This window comes from Equus przewalskii, chromosome 22 (assembly GCF_037783145.1).
Source record: "Equus przewalskii isolate Varuska chromosome 22, EquPr2, whole genome shotgun sequence".
In the NCBI taxonomy this organism is placed as follows: Eukaryota; Metazoa; Chordata; class Mammalia; order Perissodactyla; family Equidae; genus Equus; species Equus przewalskii.
The window spans coordinates 13,623,919-13,642,524 of NC_091852.1; the positions used below are offsets into that span (position 1 = coordinate 13,623,919).

The window sequence follows — 18,606 nt, forward strand, 5'->3', positions numbered from 1 at the left end:
GAGGACATGCCAATAGAAACTTCCAAAACTGAAAAGCAAAGAGAAAAAAGACTGAAAAAATTGGAACAGAACATCCAAGAAAAGTGGGATAACTACAAAAGCTGTAACATATGCATAATGGGACAACAGGAGAAGGAAGAAAGGAGTAGAAGAAATATTTGAAGCAAAAATGACTGAAAGTTTCCCCAAATTAATGTCAGACACCAAACCACAGATCCAGGAAGCTCAGAGAACACCAGGCAAGATAAATGTCAAAAGAACTATGCCTAAGCATGTCATGTTCAAATGCAGAAAGTCAAAGACAAAAAAAGAAAAATTTGAAAGAAGGAAAAACATCTCACTTAAAGAAAAGCAAAGATAAGAATTACGTCCAACTTATCCTCAGAAACCATGCTAGCTAGAAGAGAGTGGCGTGAAATAGTTAAAGTCTTGTGAGGAAAAAACCACCAACCTTGAATTCTGTATCCTGTGAAATTATCATTTAAAATTGTAGGAGAAATAAAGACTTCTCAGAGAAATAAACAGTGTCATCAGTAGACCTGCCTCATAAGAAATGTTAAAAGAAGTTCTTTAAAGATTTTATTTTTCCTTTTTCTCCCCAAAGCCTCCCAGTACATAGTTGTGTATTTTTAGTTTTGGGTCCTTCTAGTTGTGGCATGTAGGATGCTGCATCAGCATGGCCTGATGAGTGGTGCCACATCTGTGCCCAGGATTTGAACTGATGAAACCAAGGGCCGCTGAAGCGGAGCGCACGAACTTAACCACTCGGCCACAGGGCCAGCCCCAAAATGGAATTCAATACTCACAAATGATAAAAACTCGTGGCAAACTAGGAACAGAGGGGAACTTCCTCAACTGGATAAAGAACATCTACAAAAAACCTACAGCTAACATCATACTTAATGATGACAAACTAGGCATTTTTCCCACTAAGATCAGGAACAAGGCAAAGATGTTCCCTCTCGTCATTCTTTTCAACATTGTACCAGAATTACTAGTTAATGCAATAAGACAAGAAAAGGCAACAAAATGTATACAAATTGGGAAGGAAGAAATAAAACTTTGTTTGCAGATGACATGGTTACCTATGAAGAAAATCCAAAAGAATCAACAAAAAAACTCCTACAAGTAATAAGTGATTATAGCAAGGTTGCAGGATACATGGTGAATATACAAAAGTTAATCACTTTCCTATACACCAAAACAAGTGGAATTTCCTATACAGCAAAAACAAGTAGAATTTGAAATTATAAACACATTATCATTTATATTAGTATCACCAAAAATGAAATACTTAGGTATAAATCTAACAAAATACGTTAACTCAAAATGGATCATAGACCTGAATGCAAAATGCAAAACTATAAAATTCCTGTAAGATAACATAGGTGAAAATCTAGACGACCTTGGGTATGGTGATGACTTTTTAGATACAACACCAAAGGCATGCTCTATGAAAGAAATAATTGATCATCTGGACTTCATTAAAATTAAAAACTTCTGCTCTGTGAAAACTTCAAGAGAATGAGAAAACAAGCCATAGACTGGGAGAAAATATTTGCAAAAGACAAAACTGATAAAGGGCTGTTATCTAAAATATACGAAGAACTCAAAATCAACAATAAGAAAATGAGGGGATGGCCCCGTGGTGTAGTGGTTGGGTTTGGTGTGCTCCATTTTAGTGGCCTATGTTTATGGTTCAGATTCCACGCACAGACCTACACTACTTGTCGGCCATGCTGTGTCAGTGACCCACATTCAAAGTGGAGGAAGATTGGCATGGATGTTAGCTCAGGGCTACTCTTCCTCCAGCAAAAAGAGGAAGATTGGCAACAGATGTTAGCTCAGGATGAATCTTCCTCAGCCAAAAAAGCAAAACCAAAGAAATCAATAAGAGAATGAACAACCTGATTAAATAATGGGCAAAAAACCTGAACAAATACCTTACCAAAGATTATATACAGATGGCAAATAAGCATATGAAAAGATGCTCCACATCATATGTCATTAAGGAAGTGCAAAATAAAACAACAATGAGGGGGGCTGGCCCGGTGGCGCAGTGGTTAAGTTTGCACTTTCCGCTTCTTTGCGGGCCAGGGTTCACTGGTTCGGATCCCAGGTGCAGACATGGCACCGCTTGGCAAAAGCCATGCTGTGGTAGGCGTCCCACGTATAAAGTAGAGGAAGATGGGCATGGACGTTAGCTCAGGGTCAGTCTTCCTCAGCAAAGAAAAAGAGGAGGATTGGCAGTAGTTAGCTCAGGGTTAATCTTCCTCAAAAAAAAAAAAAAAGAAAAGGAAAACAACGATGAAATATCACTACACACCTATTACAATGGCTGAAATCCAAAATACTGACAAACACCAAAAGCTGGTGAGAATGGAGAACAATAGGAACTCTCGTGGCCTGTGGGAATGTGAAATGGTACAGCAACTTTGGAAGGCAGTTTGGCGGTTTGTTACAAAACTAAATATACTCTTACCATATGATCCAGCAGCCACACTCCTTGGTGTTTACCCAAATGAGCTGAAAACTTACATCCACACGAAAACCTGCACATGGATGTTTATAGAAGCTTTATTCACAATTGCCAAAACTGGAAGCATCAAAGATATCCTTCAGTAGGCGAATGGATAAATCAACCGTGGTGGCATCCAGACGAGGGGATATTGTTCACTGCTTTAAAAAAAAATAAGCTATCAAGCCATGAAAAGACATGGAGAAAACTTAAATGCATATTGCTAAATGAAAGAACTAACTTAAAAAGACTGCCTACTGTATGAATCCAACCATATGACATCTGGAAAAGGCAAAACTATGGAGAGAGTAAAAAGATGAGTGGTTACCAAGGAGTAGGGAGTAGTGGGGGATGAATAGGCAGAGCATAGAGGATTTTTAGGGCTATTCTGTATGCTACTACAAAGGGGGATAACATGCCATTATACATTTGTCAAAATGCATAGAATGTACAACACCAAGGTACCCTGAGGTAAACTACGGACTTTGAGGTTCATCCATTGTAACATATGTACCACTCGAATGAGAGGTGTTAATAGCCGGGGAGGCTGGGGTAGGGGGTAGGGGCATATGGGAACTCTGTGTTTTCTGCTCACTTTTGCTGTGAACCTAAGACTGCTCTAAAAGCTAAAGTCTATTTAAAGGGAAAAACAATATTGGCAAAACAGAGTTCACTAGCTGGTTCCTGCAGAACAAATGACCCAAAACTTAATGACAAAATGACTTATTACTTCTCACAATTCTGTTGGTTGGCTGGGGCTCAGCTGGGGCTGAAATGTCCAAGATAATTAGGGCCTCTCTTCACAAGGCTGTCTCTCCAGCAGGGTAGCTAGTCTTGGTATACAGTGACTAGCTTCTAAGAGCAAGCATTCAAAGCATATGAAGCAGGTGCTGCAGATCTCTGTGGGCCCCCTCTGTGATCACACAGCATCACTTCTGCCTAATTCTATTGGTCAAAATTACAGGTCCAGGCCAGCTTAATAGGAAGGGGAAATGGGTTCCACCTCTCAACAGAAGGAGTGGCAAAGAATTTGTGGGCATGTTAGATCTTCCACACTTTTTTATTCAACCAGTGATGACTTTTCAATCTAGATGACTCTACATTCACTTTTTTTCTCTTCAAAATATAGCTATAGTCCATGCTGAAAACAATCAGCAGATTAGAGACATGTTCTGTGCAGCTGTATTATTTTACGTATGGCGCTGAAAAAATGTCAGACCCCAAAATTTCATATCTTAATTGTGAAAGAGGAGAAAGGAAACATTAGTGATTTTGGAGACAAACTGAAATCATTAAATATGTAATTAGTTTTGGTAACATTGATATTTTCGCCTTGGTTGTCAATGGCAAAGGCATCATGAGGTTGATAGAACACAGGACAGGAGGCTCCTACCGAAGCTAGAGAATGGCCAATTTTATGATGCCTTAAAAGGGGAAGTTTTCTGAAAAGAACTGAAAATTTGTCTCCAGAATCTGGGAAGCGTTTACTAATTATTGTGAAAATATTCCAGTGCCCTAGAAAGTTTGTCTTACCTCTCTTCTAAGAAATTTTTAGCATATCTTTTTCTCCTGTACCATCATTGTACCAAAAACATAATTAAAAACTTTTTTTTAATAGGAAAGAGGTCTGAATTCTTCCATTGAATAATTCTGGCTTTTCTTCTCCATTGTATCTTTCTTAAGGAAACATATATTCAAAGGAAGCTCTAAAAATCATATCTTTTCAAATTAGAACAATCTATTATCAAATACTTTGTGACTGAAGAAAGAGATGGAATGCAGTGGTCATGCCTCACAAAGAACCAAATCCAAGCACATGAAGCAGGGAGTAAGCCAGACTTCTACTGAGGGCAGAATTCTGTGCCCAGCACAATGCCTGAAGTGAAGGCAATTCCTTAACTGTCGTTTTCCTTTCGCATTTCTAAGTTCAATTATCAGTGAAGAAAAAAACAAAGTGGTAATGTGCCACCTTGTGGAAGCACAAGGAATAGAATTATTGTAGGGGTTTTTTTTTTTTTTTTTTTTTTGGTGGTGAGAACTTAACGTTGTATTTTTATGGCTTTTCCAATTATACAAGCAATAATTGTTCAGTACAAAAAACACAGGAAAAAGATAAAGAACAGTGGATACCCAAAAATCAGTGGAGTATATGAAAAAACATTTGCAATCGTTCCAATCTTGATTTGGAGTGTGTCCTATTCAAGCAGACAATGAATGAACGAAGGAATTTTTCTTAAAAAAACTGATTTTTCAGGTCAGCTATTGGCTCCAGGACTGGCCTGACATTAGGATCTAATCTTCCAGAAATATTATTAATGTCCCATTTGAAGAGAAGATGATAACATTTTGCTTACATTCCATACAGGTATAAAAATTGTTTATTAGTACTACTGACAACTCTCCATTTCCATGTGTGGTGTGTATTTATTAAACAATTAACTAAATAGACATTTCACTATGAGTTATTATGGGATTGTTGGATATCGAAGACTTCAAGATCAGTTCTCTCTCCCAGAAAGGGTGATCTTAGGTCCACAGTCGAAGACAGAATTCAGGGCTGGATGGCTCCCCACTATTTCATAGATTCTTCATGTTATTATTGTTTAAAATATATTTGACACGTAACATTGTGTAAATTTAAGGTGTACAGTAAATTTAAGGTGTGCGACATGTTAATTTGCTACATGTATATATTTTAATATGATTGCCCTTGTAGCAATATTTAGCTACATATCACATTCTGTAATTATCCTCTTTTTAGTGGTTGGCATAATTAAGTTCCACTTCCTGTTCTTTGGGTTTAGTAAGCCCAACGTTTTAGGTCTCATTTTCTTTTTTTGCAAAATGATGGTGTTAGACCAGATCGGTAATTTTCAAACTGTGTGCTTGAAGAGGCTCCAAAAATATTTGATCCAAATTTCATTGTAAATATTTATTTTATGAACTTAGTTTCTATAATATTATACTAAAATGTATATTTCCTGAATTTAGTATGTTATAAAAAGTACATACAGTGATATGAACCAAATTTAGATGTATTGGAGGCTGTCAACATGTTAACGTGTTCTCATCGAGCAAATTTACACTAAACAAAGTAAATTTCCTAAGTCTACACTACAAAATACATTGGTGGTAATATCACTTTTCTTGGTTTCTTTTCTGGGGTTTCACGTGAGATTTTACATGTCTCTTTTCAAGGGTGAAATTCTGAGGACATTGACACCTCAGTCAGCTCATTTGTATTGTGGTTTCACTATAGTACATTCTCTACAACAGATCAGCAGGTGGTTGTAGTAAGAACAGGTAATACTGAGGGTTCACTGTGCATAAGACACTGACTTAGCTGCTTTCCCTGCATTGACTCTTCAATCTTTCCAATGCTTTATGAGGTGGCCATTGTTATTACTCCCATCTGACAGTCAGGAAACTGGGCACAAAGAGGCAAATTAATGTCCTAAAGAAGTGGGAAAGGCAGGGTCCCCCTCCTACCTCCGCCTAAGCTCTACCAGCTGGCCATAGAATCTTCCTGCTCTTGTTTGCATATTGCACATTCCTGCCTCAGAAATGAGGGAACTGGCCCCAGCTTGACAACTTTCCCTCCCTCCTCTCTGTACTTGATTCACACCCATCCGGAGGTTCCAGTTCAAGTCCCCCCTCTTCCAGAAAGCACTGCCCAGTGTGCCTGACTCACAGGGCTCCCGTCTCTCTGGTCCACTGTAGCATTGGCTCATGCCAGGATGCCTGTTTGTGCAAAGACCCAGGAGTGAGGCAGAGGAACTACAAAAGTTCATGAGAGCTCCTGGGTGCTGTGGGTGGGATAGGAGGACCCCGTGAATAATGATTTAGTTCAGACTTACCCTAGGACAATGGCAAGCACAGAAGGGCTTTTGATGTGACTTGATCAGACTGGCATTTGAGAAAGGTCACGGCAACATGAAAAATTGATTGGGATTGACTGGGGTCAAATCTAAGGCTTGGGAGAATCAAAGGGAAGCTGTTACACTGGGCAGATAAGAGTGATGCCTTGGATTCAATTGGGGCTGGGGAGAGAGATGGATTGGGAGAGACTTGGTGACTGTTTAGATATGGAGGGTGTGAACCCTGATGTCAGACTTAAAAGTTAGCAATTTTTAGATTCACTTTTTTTAGAGTTTAGAGCAGTTTTAGGTTTCCAAAAACCTGAGTGGAAAATACAGAGAGTGCTCATATATCCCCCTCTCTACCCTCTCCCCCAGTTTCCCTTTTTATTAATGTCTTGCATCAGTATGGTACATTTGTTATCACTATAAGCCAATATTGATCCATTATTATTATAATTTTTTTGTGTGTGTGAGGAAGATTGGCCCTGAGCTAACAACTATTGCCAATCTACCTCTTTTTGCTTGAGGAAGATTGTCACTGGGCTAGCATCTGTGTCAATTTTCCTCCACTTTACATGTGGGATGCTGCCACAGCGTGGCTTGATGAGTGGTGTGTAGGTCCATGCCTGGGATCTAATCCACAAACCCTGAGCCACCAAAGCAGAGCATGTCAACTTAACCATTATACCACCAGGCCAGCCCCTGACCCATTATTAACTAAATCTCATCAATTACATTAGAGTTTGCTTCTTGTGCCGTACAGTTCCATGGGTTTGGACACATGCATAACATCTTATATCCATCATTACAGTCATGGGGGAGCAGAATTTGCTACCCCAGAATGTGTCTCTTTGGCTTATTTTTAAGAACAAAGACTCAGGAAGGAACTTTGACCTGCCCCCTAACTGCCTAAAAGAATTTAAGCTAGAAGGCCTGTTTCAGGAAGGAGCTAATAACATAGATAATTATAGTATGATATGAACTAGGTGTGGTAGACAGGGAGGAACCTAGCCAAGGCCCATTTGATCAAAGTCCTCTCCATGTCTCATTGTCTTCACAAGGCAGGGCAAACATTTACCAAACACTTGCTTTTCCATCTCCATGAGAATTCCCTTCCTCCCCATGGAAGACCCAAACTACTACCCCCACCATCCTCCTTTGTCTTCAGCTAAAGATGATAGTGCAGGTGCTGGTTTTGGCCATTTAGCAAGTTACTCAGATTTCCCTGGGTTTCTCCCATGTATACATGTCATTAAACTTAGTTGATTTTCTCCTGTTATTGTGTCTCAAGACAATTTAATTCTTAGACCAGCCAGAAGGACCTAGAATGGTAGAGGGATATTTCTTCCTCCCCTATTCAGTATTTTTTATTTATTTATTTTATTTATTTATTTTTAAAAGATTTTATTTTTCCTTTTTCTCCCAAAGCCCCCTGGGTACATAGCTGTGTATTTTTAGTTGTGGATCCTTCTAGTTGTGGCATGTGGGCCGCCGCCTCAGCATGGCTTGATGAGCGGTGCCATGTCCATGCTCAGGATTTGAACCAGCGAAACCCTGGGCTGCGGAAGCAGAGCACGCAAACTTAACCACTGCACCAGGGGGCTGGCCCCTGCTCCCCAGTATTATACAGAATAGTTTCACTGCCCTAAAAACCCCTGTGCTTCACCTATTCCTCCCCCAGCACCCCCTCACCTCCCCAACCCCTGCAGCCACTGATCTTTTTACTTTCTCCGTAGTCTTGCCTTTTCCAGAATGACATATAATTGGAATCATGTAGTATGTAGCCTTTTCAGATGGGCTTCTTTCACTTAGCAACACGCATTTAAGGTTCCTCCATGTCTTTTCATGGCTCGATAGCTCATTTTTTATTGCTGAATAACATTGCGTTATATGGCTGAACTGCAGTTTACCCATTCAGCTACTGAAGCACATCTTGGTTGTTTCCAAGTTTTGGCAATTATAAACAAAGCTGCCATAAGCATAAGTGTGCAGGTTTTTGCGTGGACATAAGTTTTCAGCTCATTTGGGTAAACACCAAAATTGCTGGATCACATGGTAAGAGTATGTTCAGCTTTGTAAGTAACTGCCAAACTGTCTTCCAAAGCTGCTGTACCATTTTGCATTGCCACCAGCAAAGAATGAGAGTTCCTTTAACTCCGCATCCTCATTGGCATTTAGTATGGGCAGTATTTTGGATTTCAGCCATTGTAACAGGTGTGTGGTGGTATCTCCTTGTTGTTTTAATTTGTCATTTCCTGATGACACAGGATGTTGACCATTTTTTCATACGTATATTTGCCATCTTCTATATTCTTCGGTGAGGAGTCTATTCAGATCTTTTGCCCATATTTTAATTGGGTTTATTGTTTTCTTATTGTTGAGTTTTAAGAGTTATTTAGATTCTTTTTTTTTATTGTGTATTTAGGGTGGGCCCTTTCTCTTTCCTTCACAAGTCTCCCCAGTCCTGCTCCCTCCTGGAGATTCTCGTAGGTGAGCTTTCTTCCTGCAGAGACAACCTGACACCAAAGAAGTTGGCTCTTTGGCCACCTGCAGAGGAAGGGATGTCGCCAGTGCAGTTCGGAGACAGAAATAAAAAGCATATTTTGAATACTTCCTTGGTTAAAAGTACTAAGCTTGATAAAGACACCCACACACCCACTCTAAGCTCTGATTTACATATAAAATGGTAACTGAGGATGCTGGGTAGCATATTTTTGTAGTCAAATGAGTAGGAAAAATAATACATCCTATAGGCTCCAGAACAATCACCTGAGTTGTTTCAGGCACATTCTGTGGCTGCTGAAGTGAGGTGCAGGCTCTGATTTGACTAATGGATAAAGCACTTGAAGGGAGTCCTTAAAGATGAAATCTGAAATGGAAGATTGAAGGGGACCCTTGGAGGGCTATTTTATTCTCCAGTGACAGGGCAGCCATCAAAGGCTACTGAGCAGCAGTGAAGATGGTCAAGCTTCTGCCTTCCATAGCCTACAGCCATTACACAGTAATTATGCCCCGTACTTGACATGGCAATGCAGTTACAAAAAATTGGAGCCTGGCTTCTCCATCCTACAAAGTCTCCAAATCTCCCTTTCCTTCTTCATAAATTGGGGTTAATGCTTTTCTCCAAAGCTGATATGAGGATTACATGAGATAGTGGGTACAGCACTTAGTATTAGCTCATTTAATTCTTAAAGCCACCCCCTCACTTATCTCCCATGACTCAGTTAATTATTTTATCTCATTTAATTCTCATACCTCCTGGGAACCTGGGGCATGGAGGACTAGAACCCAGGGCTCCTTTACCGGCCTCTTGCCTCCAGGCTTTTCTTACTTGGTGTATCATTGAAGATGACAGGGCAGGCAATTCATTAAGTGCTTTACATATATTATCTCATTTAAGCCCCACAACATTATTAATATTCCCATTTAGTTGATAAGGACACTGAGATTCTGACAGGGGTCTTTGCCCAAGGTCACCCAGCAATTAAATGAGGCAAGGCCTATATTCAAACTCTAGCTTATCTAGTTCTAGCGCCCGTGCTCTCGACCATTAACTATACAAAACGCCTTCTTGGGAAGACAGCTCCCTCTGCAGCCTTCCAAACACTTTGTCAGGACTCCTGTGGGCGTATTTACAGCGTAGCACTGGGATCAGGCTGACCAGTTGTCTCCCCAGTAGCCTGAGTCTTCGAGGACCAAGACCTTGTCTGAGTCACCTTTGTTCCGCCAGCACCTTCCGTGGTGCTTGGCACACACTTGCTGTGAACCACGCGTTATGCTAGTGTTAGGGAAATAAAAGTCTGGCCAACGAAGATCCCTCCAGAACCAATATACAGAGCAAATAATTTTAACACTGGGCGAGACTTAGCAGAGTTACGTACATCCAAGGTAGAAGGAAAGTGACTGCAAAGTCTGGATAGAATTTCACACACATTTATAGAGAAAGGTAAGGAAACAATGAAACCTTTCTCCAGAACACGACTAGAGGATGCACCTCGCGACTGAGCAATGTACAGCTTGTGAGGGACCCTTGAGCTACTTCCCTGGGTAACGTTTACAGTTCCAACGGTCAGAAGACCCACGAATTTCCACCGCCATAGAGATGAAGCTTTTCATCAGGTTTATTAAGTTCTCAAGGAGGCACCCTCCAGAGGGAGGACAGGAGGGCAGCCGCATCCCTCCTCCAAGAAAACTGCATCCCTGTAACTTCCACTCGTCCCCGGGGCTGCAGAGTTACAGACCAGGACCCGCTCCCCTGGGGTTTACAGTCTGCTATAACTCCATACCTGCTCAAGGGCTCTGGGGGAGGGGAGGGCACTTCCGTAGGTAGTCAGGAAAGGCCTCGTTGAAGAGGAGATCTCTGAGCTGGAATTCTGGAGCTTTAGGAAATGGTTAAGGAGAGAACGAGTGACGAATGACGATCAACCCAGCGGTTGCCGAGGTTAAAGTACGGCTCTCTTTGGCGTCAGGAGCCTAATGAAGTGGAGGAAGGGAACAGAAACACTTAGGACTATCCGAGAACGGTGCTGTCACACTCCCTCAGCTGAAAAACGGGCTGCCGCCCCAGTGCCCACGCCTGGGGCCAAGAGGTACTCCAGGAGCGGCGGGCCAGCGGCTCCGGGGCAGCGGCGGGGGGCGGGGCTACAGCGGGGCGGGGCTACGGAAGCCGAACGGGCGCAGGTCGTTAGGCCGCAGAAGCGTGCGCAGACTCGCGGCGCTCTGCGAGCTGGGCTCCTCCCGCCCCGCTGACCCGCTGCGCTCCGCCTGCAGGGCGCGGCCTTCTGCCGGCGCCGCGGCGCTCAGGGCACAGACGCAGTCTCCGAACCGTCCGGCAGCTTGTATCGGTTCAGCGGCGGCACAGACTCGCTCGGGCTTGTCGTCGGCGCCGCCCGGCCCGTTGTGCACCCGCCCGCCCGATCGCCCGAGCTCCCGCCCGTGTCCCCCGGCTGGTCCAGGCGGTGCGGGCATCACCTCCACGGCGGCCCCTCAGGACGCGCGGATCGGACTCCCCGCGCCCAGGGCGGACGGGGTCATGAGGCACCTGCCGTACTTCTGCCGCGGCGAAGTGGTGCGGGGCTTCGGGCGCGGCTCCAAGCAGTTGGGCATCCCCACAGGTGAGCGCAGGGGGCGCGGAGGTCCCCCACCCCGGGCCGGGTCACGTGGGAGCGGGGACGTCAGCGGGGGCTCGGGCCCGGGTTGTGGGGCTGCGGGCAGGGTGACCCCTCCGCTCCGTCCCCGATGTTGAGGCGGAGGACCTTCGATCGGGCTGAGGGAGCTCGTGCGTGCCGGTGGCTCCGAGCCCATCAGGGACCGAGCTTGAGGGGTGATGAGGGCGGAAGCCCAAGCTGAGCTTCGGGGTCCGCCTTCCCGGTCTCCCTATCTAGCCATGATGGACCTGCCAAGCCTGGCACGCGCTTTGTCCATTAGAAAATGTAATGTGGAGCACATTGGCCAAATTCTCAAGCCCGCTGTAAGGTTTTCTTTTAAGTCTGTTACTGGCAGTTGAATGAGAACCACATCTTTTTTGTTTTGTCTACATTAGTTTTAATAGTCAGGACCTGACGGTATGCATAATTCATCGTTAAAAATACACCCCAGGGCTGCCCCTAGGCTTTGTAGCTTGGGGCCTACATATTGTGTATTTCGAAAATAAGAATCTTTTCTAGAGATTCTGAATCTCCTTAAGAAAGACTAGGTCTAAAAAACCCAGCTTGGGTACCTGTTTTCTTCTCCTACTCGAGAGTGTATGCTTTTTTTGGAGAGCTTTCCGCATTTACTGTGATCTGATACCTTGTTCTTAGCCTATCCACATGCAAAGGAGAAAAGTCGGAGCCAGAATATGGAGTGATGGGGTTGATAATCATAGGAAAGATCCTAGGAATTTTGTGAGTGTAATGATTTAGACTAGCCTTGCTTGCAATTTTTAGAAATATTTAATATAAAACTTAACACTCAAAATATTTACTTTTGTTGTTTAGCTAACTTTCCTGAACAAGTAGTAGATAATCTTCCAGCTGATCTCTCCACTGGCATTTATTATGGTTGGGCCAGTGTGGGAAGTGGAGATGTCCACAAGATGGTGGTGAGCATAGGATGGAACCCATACTACAAGAATACGAAGAAGTCCATGGTAAGACTTGTATTGAGCTCTGTAACTGAAAATAGGATGATGATTTAGGGTAATCTGCAGTATTAGATGCAGTAGAACTCTCCAGTGGTAATCACAACATACCTAAATACTAGAATTTCTGGCAGTGTACTTGAAGGATTTAAAAGTGAAGTATTTAGTTACTATTTGAATGGAATAACTTTTTCCATCCTTCCATTTTCCATCTATTTGTGTCTTTGGATCTAAAGTGAGTGTCTTATAAAGGGGTATAGTTGGGGGATGGTTGGTTTTAATCCATTCTGCTAATCTCTGCTTTTTGGTTGGAGAGTTTTAATCCATTTACATTTAAATTAAATGTAAATTTAATTTACATTTGGGGATAGGGAGAGACTTCTCTATTTTGCTGTTTGTTTTCTATATGCCTTATAACCTTTTTGTTAATCATTTCGACCATAACTGCCTTTTGTGTTTAGTTGATTTTTTTTTTTGTAGTGACATATTTTGATTCCCTTCTCATTTCCTTTGTGTTACTTTCTTTAGATATTTTCTTTGTGGTTATGGTGAGGATTGTCTTTAACATCCTAACCTTATAAAAATCTAATTTGAATTTACACCAACTTAACTTTAATAGTCTACAAAAACTCACAAATTTCACCTTTATATATTGTTTGCCCAATAACAGATTAATAATTTTTGTGCATTTATCTTTGAAATCACATAGAAAATAAAAATGGAGTTATAAACCAAATGACAGCACTATTAATAAATTACAATAAAATTAATTTTTTTTTATAACTGCCCATGTATTTACTTTTACTGGAGATAAAAGTGACGTATTTAAGATCACGTTTTATAAAATTGTGCCTACCACGGTTCATGTAGTTGATTCACCCTTTGATTACTTGGTCACCCTGTTAAGATAGAACTGCTTACTGTGTGAATGATGTTTTCTGATAAAATTGCAAGGTGATGCTTTTTTCCTCTTTTAAACCACTTTGAGGGTATGTTCTTCTGCTCTTTTTACAGGACCCACACAGCTTAAGGGCTTAATCTGCTGGATATGGCTGAGCAGTTCAAGTGTTTGGCAAAAACAGTTATAGTGATCTAAATTTCATCCCCTTTGAAGAGTTTATAAAAGAGAAGTGTGTCACAATTGGAAAACCACACGGCTGAGTGCTGTATAAGCAATAGAAATGGCCCAGATGACTTAACATTGTGCTCTATTTCTCTTATTTTTGAGTATTAAGCATGTGAAAATTATTTGTTGGAGTAGATAAGGGAAAGAATTGGTGAAGAAACACAAAATGTTTTTCCGTAGAATGAGGGAGGAAATGAAGGGGAGGGGAGACCACTGGCCCATGACTAATTTTTCCATATTAGCTACTCAGATAACAGAACTGTTACTATAGATCTAGTCGTGGAATCCCTTGGAAGTCCTTCCATGGTTAGGAGAAACTCAGTTTTCCATTGGTAGGAGGTCTGTACTTTTCAGAGTTGTTCTTTTTCCTTTTCCTTTTCTTTATCAATAACAGAATCGATGATGTGCCTGTTCAGGTCTTTTTCCCTTTTTAAAAATTCCGTTGGCTGTCTTACTACCTTAAGGAAGTTCTTAATATAGTCTAGATCCACTTTCCTTGTGGAAACTGTGTATTGCAAATATCTTCTCCCACTGTGTTGCTTCCTCCCCCACCCTCCACTTAATGGAATGATGTCATTTGAAGAATATTTTAATCCAATTCATCGTTTTTCTTTTATGCTTAGTTAGTGCTTTTTATATTCCATTTAGGAAACCTTCGCCTACTCCAAAGTCATGGAGATAGTCATCTGTGTTTTCTTCTAAAAGTTTGTCTTAGTTTTCTCATCAAATTGCTTTTTGAGCATGGTGTGAGATAGAGGTCAAAATTAATTTTTTTCCATATGGATATTGACCCAACTCATTTCCTGAAAATATGGTCCTTTCCTGACAGCACTGCCATGTCACCTTGGTCATAAATCAAGGGACTGTATGTGTGAGTCCAAAATACACTCATACATACTCAGTCTCCTCGTGTATCCTCGGGCCAGTACCACACTGTCATACTTTCCATAGCTTTAATAGTCTTGACATCTGATTGTGTAAGTCTTCCAATTTTGTTTTCAAGATTTTCTTGGATGATTTTGGCCTTTCACCTTTTCACATAAATTTTAGAATCGTGTCAGTTTCCATCATTTAAAAAAAAAAACCTGCTAGGATTTGATTGGGATAGCATTGAATCTGTGGATCAGTTTGGGGAGGGTGGACATCATACTTTTTCTCTCAATAATGTTTGTAATGATCAGTGTTGAGGTCTTACATATCTTGGTTTCCTTTTTATTAGTCAAAATTTTACTGAAAAGAAAGAATGCAAGTCAAATATATTGGTTTGCGCTACAAAACCATGGGGCACCTTGTGTCTTCTGACTGAAACCCATCAGTTACAGCTGAGAAAACTGAGCCCCAGCGAGGGTGGGTGTGCCGTTAGCCAAGTGTGGACCCAGACTTGATTCTTAGCTCAGCTCTTACTGCAGTGCTGCCCTGCTTCTCTTAGATGCTTTCAGTTTAGCCTCGTATATAACTTCCACTCTTCTATACGCAATTTTAGATTTAGTAATCTAACCAAGCTGAAGCTCTAATAAGAGCCATATTATAAAGAAAAGTCCTGTTTCTAATATCCATATTTTCTTTTTTAAAATTGTTTAAATCAGGGTTCTTTTTTTCCAATGGGCTTCATTAAATCCATAAATCCCATTAAGTTGTGTGCAAAGTTCTACATAGGGACACTTGAGAGAGCCCATTTTAATGACCTCAGAGGACCGTGATCCTCCCCACAACAAACCAAAAAGGTTATGAGAGACTAGATTATTTTCTTTTTTTAAAGGAGAAAATAAAACTCATCTTAATTTAAAAGTCTTGCTTAATATTTCCTTCCTTTTTTTGGTCTGAATCATTTTAAGTATACATGGGGAACTTGCTATGTTAGGTAAGAAAGAATAAACAATTACTGAGTGCAGATTTTCATATTTGATTTCTCATTAGGTGTAAGTTGCTCCTATTATCTCTGTATTGGTTTTATTACTCTGAACGGTCTAGCTGCACTCTTAGCTGATTTGTAATAGACGCTTCAGGTTTAAGGATCACTTCCTAGATTCGATTTTCTAAGTCACACATGAGAATATACTTCTGGTCTCAGGGTACATGTTTCTAAATTGTCTAAACGTCTCCATTTCCAGGGCCACATCCTAGTCCAGCCTCAACATCTTCTGTATTTGTTTGCTCTCTTCATTGATTTTCTGCCTTTTGGACTCAGGTTTGTCCTTTATAGGAGTCTATGAAAATTCAGAGCCCAGAGCACTCCTCCCTCCTGCACCGTTTTGCTTCAGCGCGTCCTGTGCCCGTTTGTCACGTCATCCCCGTGTCAGGAACCTGCGTTGACTCTTCTGCCCCCACGTCAGCCTCCAGCTCTGCCTGACCCTCAGGGTTCTGTAACGTGGTGTGTGTCAGAGACGTGGATCCTGATTCACCTCAGAACTAGTTATTTCAGTAGTAACTTCTCTTAATACTTTGCTCATTCCCTCCTTGATGTCTTTGCTCAGTTTTTTCACCTTGATAAGACTCTTAATTACTTCGGTGCATGTCAGCTTTTTCTATAAACGTCAAATCGTATCAGATTTGTGGTATAACATCTGCCTTACTCAGTTATAATGTTTACGTGTAAATTCAGGGGCAGGAACAGGAGCCGTAGAAAAATGCAGGAAAAACTGCCCTTAGATTTTAAACTGTCTGTAAAAATTTAATGAGCATTGATTGTTTCATTTAGATTACCCCACCATAAACATGAAGATACATTTCAAATTTCAGTACTCTGTAGTCTGATGGTAATCTTTTTAACATTTCTTGACTGTAGGAAACTCATATCATGCACACCTTCAAAGAGGACTTCTATGGGGAAATCCTCAACGTGGCCATCGTTGGCTACCTCAGACCAGAAAGGAACTTCGATTCTTTAGGTAAGGTCTTATTTAGATCTTCTAAATATTAGCGCAGCTCCTTCTACTGCTTCTCCTAGTAGTAACCATGGCAGGACAGATAATATTTGCACACTTGATATGTGCCAGGCACAGTTTTAAGTGCCTTATGTGAATTAACTCATTTCATCCTCGCAACCACCATATGAGGAATTATTCTGCCCATTTCACAGTAGAGGAATTTGGCACAGAGAGGTTAAGTAGTTTGCCCAGGGTCACATACTAAGTGATGGAGCCTGGATTCAAACCCAACAGGCTGGCTGCCTCTCCCTAACAATATGCAGTTAATGACATCTTTATTTCCTTTTCATATTTTAAGGAACAAGTAAGAATACTGTGATGACTAATGGGTGCTTTGCAATGCTTGACGTGTAAGAAATAGTAAATCAGAACATTTGAAGTGAATGGTGTCGAGTATCTTAGTGTAGTGTGATAGTGTTAATTCTGTTGTAGAGTTTCTTTCACAGGTGTAAATACTGAAGAGAATTGATAGTGAATATTTGTTTCTTCCATCTGGTATTTGCGATGTACCTTTTTGCTGATGCCTTTCTCCAAGAAATTGCAAGAGGAATAAGGCCATCTTTTGTATACCATTAACTTCTACTTGAGTCTGGAAGAAGGGATGGGACAGGCATTTACAGGGCATCTACGCCGTGCTAGAGATGCTGCCAGCCTCAGAGTCTGCAGGAGGCTGCGCACGGGAGTGGTGGAAAGTCCAGCGGCAGTTTCTGATCATCTTGTCCTGGTGTGTTCTCTCTGCAGAGTCACTTATTTCAGCCATTCACGGTGATATTGAGGAAGCTAAGAAACGACTTGATTTACCAGAACATTTGAAACTCAAAGAAGACAGTTTCTTCCAGGTTGCTAAAAGCAAAATAATGAATGGCCACTGATGAAAAATTATCTTATTTATTCATTCACTGTTTTCTTGTATTTTACTGCTCATAACTGTGCAATCTAATCTTGGTTCTATTTTAAAAATCAAACCTTTTCCTACAGCTGTGAATTAGTTTAAACAGTACAGTGTAGTTACGCTTCAGCTGTTCAGTTAAACCCATCATGCTACAGTACTAAAAAGATTCGTTGTAAAAATCAAGATTCTTTTTAGTGTGATATATAGATTAAAATCTACCACTGGAAAGGTCTTGAGTGTCTTATAATGGAGATGAAATGTATATAAGTGTGGGTAAAAAGGGAAGTCACTAGTTGGAGATGAGAAGGACAGCTCTCATGGTAAAATAGTCGCATGTCTGTACTTGTATAGCATGTGCCGCTCAACAGAGAAGGTGATAAAAGTCAGTGGATTAAACAGAGGTTTGATAGTTTATGACAAACCTCAGGGGGAAAATCAAGACTTTGTATTTGTGATATTTTGTACATTAATGTATTATTAGACATGAAGACTTGTGAAATTTCACTGTAATCAGTCATTTCCTTGATGGGGTCAGATCATTGTACTGTGTTCCATTTTTGTTACAGCTGCTTCGGACTAATTGGTCTAGACTCCCTCTGCCTATCTTTTTTTTCTTGTTTGTCTTTTAAAACAGTAAAATGAGTGTTTTCTGAATCTCTAGGTCCTGTGTTGTATAACACTTCTCTATTTTTAAGATAGATGTTCGTCTTCAACATTTTTCTTGACTTTGGTTCTTTTTTTCCTTTAAACAATTGTCAGTCTCAGTTTTTTTCCATTTAGCTTATCCCACAACTGTTCACTTAGAGAAGACTGCATCTGTGTCTACCATTCCATCCCTTCACTATATGGACAATGATTAAGTGCATAACTGTATTACATTTTAGGAAAAAACTTCATATTTAGGTTTTTTCAAAGTTTAAAAGAATGTGTAACAGTTAATTTATATATACCAGTTTCTTAAAGAACAAAATACTTGTTTTCTCCCAGGAAAACTATTTAAGAGCCACTTAAACTATGAAACAGAAAGTTATTTATTTTTAATGTGATCATATGTTCCTGAGCAGATGTAAATTTGTATGCGCACAATATAATTTAATGCTAAAGAGTGCTTGCATCTTGGGGGAAAGGCATAAACAATAAAGTTTTAGTTAGATAACCTTCA

At 40.9% G+C, this 18,606-nt stretch overlaps 1 protein-coding gene across 1 annotated transcript; it reads left to right on the forward strand.

The window, feature by feature from the left end:
* The first annotated feature begins 11,031 nt into the window (after window positions 1-11,031).
* On the forward strand, window positions 11,032-18,606 carry RFK (riboflavin kinase). The gene is made up of 4 exons (XM_008515631.2): window positions 11,032-11,492; window positions 12,357-12,508; window positions 16,411-16,513; window positions 17,294-18,606. Exons 1-4 carry the CDS (start codon window positions 11,411-11,413, stop codon window positions 17,422-17,424), a joined length of 468 nt encoding a protein of 155 aa, XP_008513853.1. The 5' UTR covers window positions 11,032-11,410; the 3' UTR covers window positions 17,425-18,606.